We start from the raw sequence: 10,936 nt of genomic DNA, 5'->3' as shown, positions 1-10,936 counted from the left end.
CTACACTGCCTCTTCAGTTATCTTTCTAATGCAGTCCCCACAAGAGCCCTCTGAAGTTTCAACATCTTTGCTTTTGCTCCTGAAATGAGAACATTTGAATTCGGCCTTCAAGGCTACCGGGTCTAGCCTCGAGCTGTGGCCCCTGCAGATTCCCACAGTTCCGGAACAGAACACCGCCAGCCTGGAGTTCCTTTTCCTTTCACCCTTAGAGGTTCTCTCTACTGCAATCCCCAGCTGAAATGGCTTCTCTGGTCGACCAAGGACTTTGATGCTGTTACCAAATACAGGGTTTGTTTTTCAGATCAAAAATCTTTCTGGTTGAGAGATGCAGGACCAGATAGCCTTAAGCACTTAAGGATTCCATCAGTGTTAGTCTTCTGGGCCCTAAGAACAGAGATAAGAAGCTGGAAAGGCAGTCTCTGCCTTGATTGACAAACAGGGCTGAGTTAGCACACATGGGTACTTTGGAGCTGCCTAAAGCCAGGCTCACCCCTGAGCTGAGAGTTTATGGGAAGACGTTGACGGTACTAACTGGGGAAGGTGATGATTCATAAATGTACCTCAATGCTGTAACTGAACTGGGACTATTTCCTGACTTTCAAATGCTCCATCCTGTACTAATAGTGTTATAGTTTAAAAATGGCAGGAGAGACTCACCCAAGTGACAGAGCCCATGTGGAGGGTTTATTGTGGGACACAGGAGCAGCAGAAGATAAGAGAGACGGCAGGCAGGAAGGCCCACTTTTTATGAAGGGACTTAGTGCATGTGCTGCACCAACATAACAGAGTGTAGCTACGCGACAGTACACGGTACGCGAGCCAGGAACTAGGCTGGAGGTTTAAAAACATATGCACATGGACAGAGACATGGGGACACGGGTCATCCCAGAAACAGGAATGCCAACTTTATTGTGCTCCAGGGAAGCTTATATAGGGATTCTTAACTGATAGCCATGCCCCAGCTCTTGGGATTTCCAGCTGTAAAAACCAACAGAATTCACTCCCCTGCCATCATGAACTCTTGAGGGTCCCATGCTCTGAGCAGCTGCAGGCACAGGTAAACTCAGTTCACTCCAGCAGGCAAAGGGTCTGAGGCAGGCAAAGAAGGTCATGGGACCAGGAGTCTGCAGCCCCCAACAGCAGAGAATGTTGTCAGTACCTTGAGTGTATCTTACAGAACCGAGGTTCCCATCTGTAGCCGTTTCACAGAAGGCAGGAAAAAAGGGGCGAGCCGCCTCCCTCGTGCCCGATTTATTCCTACCCATTCGCCCGAGGCAAAGCTTAACCCTACACTTGAGCAGGCCAGCGCAGGGATGACGCATCCTGCCAGGTCCCCAAGGGGCAGACCAGCATAATACCTGAATGCTAACAGAGATTTCATAAACCTTGGAATTCCAAGCATATTGTTCATCAGAAAAAGGAAAATCAAAACTCTCAGCTAAGTAAGTCTCTTTTCTTCTTCCTTCTTTCGTTCAATCATTCCTTTTCATTCAAAATAAAGACTCCTTAAGGAGAAATTAAAAGAGAATATGTGAGCTAAGCAGGGCCCTTGTGTAATAATATGTCTAAAATAGTCAGAGAGCAGGAAAAACAAGATGGAAAAGCAGTCAGAACCAGTGTATGCTGGTATGGTAATTGATCCTGAGTGTTCTTGTTGTAGATGTTGTTCTGTTTGTTTTCTCAACTGCGATCTGATCCTCACCCTCCCATGTTCTCTAGCAAAACGGTATTTCATTAAAGTCCGCCGCCTTGAGGCCCAGGATGCTCTGAGTATCTCAGCTCCAAAAACATGTCAAAGCTGGAACCTAACAAAGAGCTCGGCACACAGGCGCTGTGGGACTGCTCTGCTTTGCCACAGAATACAGTGAATGGGTCTGGATTCTAATTTTCTCTTTCTTTTCTTCCTAGAAACAGGGAAAATTGACCAAGAAATTCACAAGTACAACACCCCAGGCTTCACAGGCTGCCTGTCCAGAGTCCAGTTCAACCACATCGCCCCCCTCAAAGCAGCCTTGAGACAGACAAACGCTTCAGCCCACGTGCACATTCAGGGCGAGCTGGTGGAGTCCAACTGTGGGGCCTCCCCACTGACGCTGTTCCCCATGTCTTTGGCCACTGACCCTTGGCACCTCGATCACTTGGGTTCAGGTAGAGTCTGGAGCTATCTTGGCCTGATGGCTTCATTCCTTTCGACCTCTCTTTCCTCAGCTGTAGAATGGGTTGGTTGTGGACCCTTGCTGGCACTGTTGGTGGAGAATTAAGACACAGCAGGAAGAAAATGATGAGCCCTGCCTTCTCGGTGTAATGCTTGGCTCCTGTGAAAGACAAAAGAGTTATTTCTATTCAAAAGCAGAAACAGAGAAGTCAGAGGTTAAGAGCATAGGGACAGGACTCTTCATGTCAGTTAAGAGATACCCAAACTGCAGTCTGCAACATGGCTATAGATGGCTGGGCCAAATCGGTTCCTCACTTTTGCCCACTTTCCCTCCAAAACAGCACAGGGATTCACCTCCCATGAGGATCACAGATTGCTAAATCTGAAAGAGCTACATCTAAGCTTACAGAGCCCAGTCCATGGCCACACCATCCAAAGCGCCCCTGACATTCAGACAGCCCTGTGGGTTTGGACCCATTTCTGCAGGTGGTAAGACATGCAATTTGAAAGCACCAGGTTCAAACAAAAGGAAGTAGTATCAGTAGAGAAGTTAATTGGATGAAAATTCAAATTTTGAACTACAATTCTGTTGTACTATGAGCAGTGGAGCTGCATCCCCAGCACCCCACTGCCCGCAAGGCTAGCTTTACCCGAAATAATTACATGGACACAGCATTCTTTCATTCACTGCTTGTCCATTTCTATGTAGCCTCTTCTAGGCTAACTCTCGCACCTGGACTAGCCCATCTCTAATAATCTGCTGTAGCCCACAAGGTGGCTTACCACGGAGATTCTAGCCTACGTCCATCCTGGGTCAGAGCTTCATCGCGTGTGCCTCAGAGAGCAGAGCTCTCGCCTCTGACCGCAAGAGTGGAGCATCGTGTCTCTCTCTGAGGCGTCTGCCCCTGAGAGGAGAGTTGTCGAGTCTGACCTCACTTCCTCTTCCGCCCAGCATTCTGCTCCATTCACTCCTCCCATCTACGTTCTAACCTATCAGGGCAAGCAGCTTCTTTATTTAATTAACCAATGGCCTTCCTCCATCACAATTCTGCTCTCAGCCCTCCTGGGCTGACTGTTGACAGCACAGATAACCCACCTAAACCCTGACTTTTCACTGATAAGGTGGAGGTGGAGAAGTGGCATGTAAATTTCTCAGTGACCTGCAAATACAGGACTCAAGCGGTCTCCAAGCAACCCCAATTGACCAGGGATGTTAGTGACTCCCAAAGAGTTCACAAGACAGGGCAACATGGGAGTGAAGCCCAAATTCCAACGCCTCTGTTGCTTCTTACCAGCAGGTTAAACTCAGACAGCTGCCATAACCTCACTCCTCAGTTTCTCCATTCCTCAAATAGGGACACGAAGACCTAAATCACAAGAATTGCACACGAGATGATGTGCTCAGTGGTTAGGAGCATGTGCTGCTCTGGCACATGGTGTTCAGTTCCCAGCTCCCAGTACTGGCTCGCAACCATCTGTAAGTCCAGTTCCGGGACATCTGAAACCTTCTTCTGGTCTCTGGGGCACTGCAAACACTGATACACATATAACAAAAAAATATATTTAAAAAATCATAACTTAAAACAATCATAGATTCATGGCAAGCTTGCAAATATTTAGCTGTCATTATATTAATAGTCATTATGGTTATTATGCTAGACTGTTTGAGAATGTCCAAGGAAGCTTCCAAACCCCACCCAGCCCATCATACAGCAGTGCACGCTTGATTGCCTTCATCACCTTGCAGGCCTGAACCAGCATTCAGCAGCAGAGCAGCCATCACCATGGTGATGTCCCTGGAACTGTCCCTGGAACTGTCCCTGGAAGACTAGTGAAGCCAGAACTGTCCCATTGTCAGGAGAGCCGACTGACAGACTAAGCAGCCCTCTCTGCTCCTCACTTAGGGATTCCTATAACATGATGAGAGCGCCATGTGCCAAGGGCACTCCCAGCAACTCTCTTTCATGAGTATTGTTAAGGGCACTCAGTGGGCTGGGCTTTCCTCCTGGGCTGGCTTGAACAAAGGAAGCATTCTGCTGCATTAGAAAGAAAGGGAAGATGGAAAATGTAACAGGCGCAAAGACATGTGTCAGGGTCACAGAGAGAGCGATTCCTCAGATGCAGTCCTGCACGTGTGAGGGGGGACAGCTGGGGAGCTGCCTTGAAATGCGCAGGTTCTGGGGCTCTGCAGATAGATACTGCAAGGAGAGGCTATGGGTAGCTGTGAGCATGTGGGGTCCTCTGCCAGGAAACCGGATTCAAAAAATAGCTAAACGCTTCCTTGGGCCAAGATAAGCTCATGTTCATTATGGCTTAATTAGCCAATTGTTTGCTTTTAAGGTCTGTGAAATGCGGTTGTAGAGACAAAACTATTTTAGTTCGGGGACTTTAAAAGATGCTTTATTCATGGCAGCTTCCTTCTGATTGATTTATGCAAATGCGTACAGTTTAGAAAACATTTCTGTTGGTATTCAACACTCAAATTAAATTCTGTATTCCAAGTCTGTAATTGTAGCGCTTAGGCAAGAGGATTCCAAGTTCAAGGTCAGCCTGGGTTACATAGCAGGACCTTGTCAGAAAGGAAAAAAAAGAAAGGGTGGAGGGAGAAGAAGGAAGGAAGGAAGGAAGGAAGGAAGGAAGGAAGGAAGGAAGGAAGGAAGGAAAGAAGGAAGGAAGGAAGGAAGGAAGACAAGTCAGCCAGTTGGAATTTAGATCCAATCCCAAACCATTTCTATAATTGGGGAAACACCATTTGCTGTTAAATGCCAGTCTTATGAACTCTATTAGAAGGAAGAGTAGAATATTTCTTTCAAACTGTGAAACAGAAGGCTTATTTAGGTCACATGATGTCATCTTTATTCTTTTAGGTAAATGGGAGCAGGAGATGGCTGGGGGGGTGGCGGGGGGAGAAGAAGGATCAAAGAGAAGCCAGGGTGGGCGGTTACTTCACAGCAGCCTCCAATGAGAGAAATAAGGAGGAAAGCATTTCCCCTGCCCTCTTAAATTCAGTGAGGCCCAGGGGTGAAGATGATAAAAGATAGAGAAATAGGAGAAAAGAAAAAAACAAAAAAACCATTGTCGTTTCAAAAAAAGGAGCATCTAAAAGATGTAACTTACAAACTGTCAAAAATCAAAGGCCTCTAGACCATTTGCAAAGGGGGATAAAACAAGTTACAATGGCCTGTTACTAGGATTCCTGGAACAGATGAGAGATGAAGGCATGAGTGTCTCTGTCTCTCTCGGGAAGGGAGTTCTGATAGGTTTACTCCCCTGGGATGAAAACATATCCTAAAGAGAGACATGTGGCTGCCTCGTCCTCCAGAATTCTCCACCTTTCTCAGAAACAGAAGCTCTAATTAGCTTTCTTTCTGAATCTACTATACTCGAATGATGGCTCATTCAATGAAATGCTTGCCTTGCAAGCATGAGGACCCAAGTTCGAGACCCAGCATGCACAAAAAGGAAAAGAAAAAGAGGAATCAGGCATGACAGTATGAATTTATAATCTCAGACATGAGGCAATGAAAACAGGGTGAGCTCTGGGGCTCACTGGCCAGCCTAGAGGAATCAGCGAGCTCCAGAATCAGGGAAAGACACAGTCTCAGAAATTAAGACAGAGAGTAACTAGGGAAGATATCTGCTATTGGCCTCTGAACACACACACACACAAAGACAGACAGACAGAGGCAGAGACAGAAAGACACAAACACACACACACAGAGTTTTAATTTAATTTATAAATCTGATACTAACTCTGAGATTTCTAATGGCTCCTCACGCCAGCAGCTGCACTCTCATCTCTGCAAGCCTACACTCACCATTCTGAGTTCTGAGTCTAGGATTTTGAATGGTCCAGATAATCCCCCAAGCTTGAATACAGGGATAATTCTTGCTATGAGATATTCAAAAAGAAAACAATAGCATGTGCACAAAAATAATATTTCCTTCTATGGATAATGTGAGGGTGGGACTAGCGTTTGGGACAGAAAAAGAATAAAGGCAAAGACTGGCCAGCCCTGGCCTGGTCTGAGACATCTTGACTAAGTTTTTTCATGGAGGGACTCTGAAGTGTGCCCTCCACTCGGTAGCCTCAAGTCACCTGGAAGCTTGGTGGAGAGGAGAAATCAGCACCTCCATTTCATCCAGGAGTCCTCGGTGGCCCCAGAAGTCCTCGGTGGCTTGCCACATGTGTGAGGAAGTCTGAAGTGCTCATCTGGTGTTGATCTCTACCTTGGGGGCACTGTAGAATTCCCGGGATGTCATTGTGGGTTCTGCACTCGCCAGTGTCCTCAAGTGGCACCGGTATGTAGCAGGATTGAAAATCACTCACCAAATCTGAGGGGTTCCTCGAACGGCCCTTGAAAGCAGGTTATGGAAAGAAACAAGACAGGGCTGGGGTTCTGCTTTAGTGGCAGAACACGTGCCTGGTATGTGCGATGCTCAGGTGTGATCTCCAGCCCCAGAAAAATAAAGAAATAAAGTAGCTAATCTTCTTTATCAACTAGATTTAGAGTCACCTGGGAGACACACTCTGGGTATGTCTGAGAGCATTTGCAGAGAGGTCAAATGGAGGAGGAAACACCATCTTGAATGTGGGCATTGACTGGGGTCCTAGACTAATAGAAAAGGAGAAAGAGAACTGGGCCCCAGCACTCATCTGGAGTGCTTGGATACAGATGCAGCATGTCCACTCCCTCATGCTGCTCCTTCAAGCCCTTCCTTCCTTAAGCTGCTTTGCTCAGGCATTTTGCTGCAGCCATGAGGAAACTCCTTGTTAATCAACCCTTGGAAGTGTTTTTAGAAGAGCTGTTATCAGATAGAAAACGTAACCCCAGTCTGTCTTGCTTTAAGGGTCACAGAGTGCAGTTGCTGTGAGTCACCTCTTAGAATTGTTGGGTCTGGTGTTCTTATCTCTGTCACATTCAGAATTTTACTTCCTTGGAATGAGAAAGACTTGCCAGCAAGAGATGGCTACAGATGGCGCACGCGGTCTGTAAAACACAGAAGCAAAACAAACAGCAGAAAGCAAGAGTCCAAGAGTCAGCGACCACCCGTTTCTGGGCTTGCCAAGCTGTGTGTGTGCACCCCATAGAGCCTTTGATGAATAGGCCCATTCATGGTATTTGCCACACAATGAACTGGACCAAAGGCATTTCTTTTAGAAGATCATTACAACCGATAAGCTTCACTCCTGCAGGTCTTCTGGTTGGAAAGATAATGGCTTCTTACTGTTTCCCAGGCCCTGACTGCGCACAGCAAACACTCTTGGCATGATTCACACAGTGAAACATCAGCCTCAAGAAACCTGCCTTCGGAAGGCGCTAACAGCTGAATTCACAGTAGCCACTGTAACCCTGAGCTGTCTGACTTCTAGCCCTTAAATGAACCGGAGTCTGATACTCAACCATCCTTACCAGAAATCCTCACAGACACTCTAACCCTCATGCCCAACCCCAAGGGCAGGGTGTGTCGGGAACCCAGGGCTGAGCACCCAAACTCCCCATAGACTCTGGCAACTCTCCAGAGCATTTGGGAAAGCAGCCTCCTAGGAACATGTATCTGCTCCCATATAACATGGTACTTGAGGTTGTTCATTGTAACAACCCCACCCCTTACATTCCATAATAGTCTCTCTAAGAACTGGGAACCATGTTTCTGGTCACCACATCAGCCCATTTACCACTGAAAATAATGCCTGACTGAAGGCATCCTGCCTCTGTGGATGTGATTATGTTCTCTGCGTGTGTGCATTTATGTTTTTTTTTTTGTGTGTGTGTGTGTGTGTGTGTGTGTGTGTGTGTGTGTGCAGGTGTGAATGCACATTGTGCACATACGTGTAGAGGCCCTAAGTTAACCTTGAGTATCTTCATTCACTCTCTGCTTGATGGAGGCCTCTCTGACAGAACCTGGACCTTGCTGATTCCAGCGAGCCTAGTTTGCCAGTTTGTCCTTGGGATCACCTGTCTCTACCTTCTCAGTGCTAGGATTACAGGTGGCCTCCAAGTCTACCTGGCTTTGACATGGGTGGTGGGGATCCGAGCTCCAGCCCTCACACTCGCGTGGCAAGTAGTTTACCCACTGAGCCAGCTCCCCAGCTCCAATGCTATGGTTTTTAATGAGTTGGTTTCTTGTCCATATTCCAAATTTCTTTTCTACCATCTGAAGATAAAATATTTTTATATCTTCATATGCAAAGGAGTTATGGAGATAATGAACATTTAAAAACTTCACACATCTATTCAGCTTCCTCCTAAATACAAGCTGGCGTTTGGCTTTCTTTACCACCTGCAAGCACTTAAAAGTAATCGTTCCAGCTTTTATAATTACAACTTCATTTCTTTTCTCATCGTTGTGCTAAGAGCTCATAATTAATGCGCTTATTTCATACACTTAATCTTTGTTCTATCTTATTTGTCATTTTCCTCTTCAGTAACCAGCACAGCACACACTTTTACGCGAGTGCGAAGAATGTATTCCCATTAGCTAATGTGCCAATGTTCCAATTTCTCCTTTTTCTGCACATGTAATAAGGATTTCTACATCTAATGATAGTATTCCTTACACTTTGCCTTTTGTTCCTATGTTATTTTCATAGTAAATAGCTTTGTAAGTGATTTCCGTCTGAGGATATGCTTATGTTTCATTTTGGTAGTTATTACAAACTTCTTTCTGAAATAGTCCAAATTACAGTTCACTTTTTCCAACGTACTCAACCAAACTAGTGCCCCATAATATCCCTTTAACTTTTGCTGTGTTTTATTGGATAATGCAATTTTGCTCTTGTCTTAATTTATATTTTCATTACTCATGGGTGAGGTTAGATTTCCTGGTGCATGGATATGTATCATTTGTGTTTATTGTTCTGTAAGCTGCCTGCTTACTATATTCTTCATTTAAAGATTATTTGGACGTTCATGTTTTTCTTATTGGTTTGTTGGTCACTTATGAATTGGCTTGTACGGATTATTTATATATTAAGTAATATACTTAGTTACTTTCATATTGCTGTAAGCAAAATACCTTCTAGAATCAACATAAGGGAGGAAGCAGATATTTTGTTTGATGTTCCAAGAGGATCCAGTCCATCGTGGTAGAGAGGACAGAGCTGAGCAGGGTGCTTGGCTTGAGGAGAGGGAGATGCTGGCACTTTCAGGCTGTCTCCTTTCCCCTCTTACTCCACCCAAGTCTCCAACCTCGATGATGGGTACACTTGTGCTCAGGGTACATCTTCATTTCATCTCTGCTGGATAGAGCCTCGTGGATACACTGGAGGTGTATCTCAGTCTCCTAGGTGATTCTAAATCAATCAAGAAGAAATAAAAATTAACTGTCATGAGATAATTCCTATTCGAATGTTTTCCTAGTTCAATTTCTGTTTTTTAATGTATGGACATTTTCCTTTGTAGAAGTCTCTAGTATTTACATGATAAATGTTTGTGTTGTATGCCTTTGGGGTTTTACTTACTGCCTTCTCCATACGGAATATGCTTTATGAATTAGTCCCTATTTCTTGTAATGATTTTGTTTTGATCTACGTATTTGCTCCACTGAAAGGAGATTGGTAGGAAACCAACTTTTTTCCCCCTCAGTGGCTGGTCCACTGTCCAGCATCAGTGATTGACACCCTAAATTATCCTTTACTCTCTAGCCTGTTACAAGATCTGACGCTTCATGAGATGGGGGCAAGCTCTGTCTGGCCTCTTCTGGTTGTACTGAACATCTTCTAGAATGAATTTCCTCTCTCTCTCTCTCTCTCTCTCTCTCTCTCTCTCTCTCTCCTTTCTCTTCTTTCCTTACAATAGATTTCTAAAACCTTTCAGGGTACGATCCTGTCCAGTTCTCTCAGATCAGCCAGCCTCCAGTCCCTTTCCCACAGGGCAAAGCACTTAGAAGCTTTCCCATCTTCCCCAAGTCTGCACCTGACAGGCATTTCAGTCATTAGCTCTGTCACCCGTGGCAGGCTAAGTAGAGGGCACAACCCTCTGGTACCTGTTGCCATGGCAACTTCTCTGTTGGTGGGAGAAACAGGGACTCCAGCAGGGCACAATATTCAAGTTGCTTCATTCCTGTACCACAGGAATGTTGTAGGGGCCCGTGGAAATGGAGCTGTGGACAGGGCTTTCCTCTTTCCATTAATCCTTGTTCTCATCATTTCTTCTATATTGTAGCCTTTGCTATTTTTATTATTGTTTTGCTTGGTTTTTTTTTTTAATACAAGGTATTACTATGTTGCCCAGAGTAGTCTTGAACTTCTGGTTTCAAATGAATCTCCTGCCTCAGCGTTCTGAGTAATTGGGATCACACATACATTCACTGCCACATGTGACTGCACTGCATTTTCTTTTCCTTAGAAATAGTCTCAGATAGCCCTGGCCAGTCTCAAGGATCCTACATAGCCAAGGACGACCTTGAACTTCAGGTCTTTCAGCCTCTGCTCTCTATATGCTGAGATTACAAACGTACACCAGCACACTTTGTCAATGTGGTGAAGGAAATGGAGCTCAGGGCCTTGTTGAAGGGTAGGCAGGCACTCTATGGCTGAGCCCTATATACTGAAGTGTCATTGACTCCTGTCGTGTCATAGACTTGTAGCGCAACTCAAGGGTGCCCTCCACACATCAAGGCATGGATTCTTTAGCTAGCTCATCATTTTTAAAAGACTGTTACCTCAATTCACAGCTGGGAGATCCTCTCATGGGACTAGCAAACACCACTTAGAAATGCTAATTCTACCTCTGCTGACAGATTGGCTTCTGTCCTTTCCTATGGCCAGTAAAGCAG

At 45.3% G+C, this 10,936-nt stretch overlaps 1 protein-coding gene across 1 annotated transcript in view; it reads left to right on the top strand.

Annotated features, from left to right (window-relative positions):
• Positions 1 to 10,936, top strand: part of Cntnap2 (contactin associated protein like 2) — a 2,135,903-nt gene that overhangs the window by 2,106,596 nt on the left and 18,371 nt on the right. The window contains exon 22 of the mRNA XM_005363796.2: positions 1,909 to 2,148. Coding sequence (XP_005363853.1) covers positions 1,909 to 2,148 — 240 coding nt within the window. The remainder of the gene's footprint in view (positions 1 to 1,908; positions 2,149 to 10,936) is intronic.

Source organism: Microtus ochrogaster, linkage group LG12, assembly GCF_000317375.1.
Source record: "Microtus ochrogaster isolate Prairie Vole_2 linkage group LG12, MicOch1.0, whole genome shotgun sequence".
Lineage (NCBI taxonomy): Eukaryota > Metazoa > Chordata > Mammalia > Rodentia > Cricetidae > Microtus > Microtus ochrogaster.
Note: the sequence above shows the minus strand (reverse complement) of the source record. Positions and strands in the feature narration are given on the sequence as shown.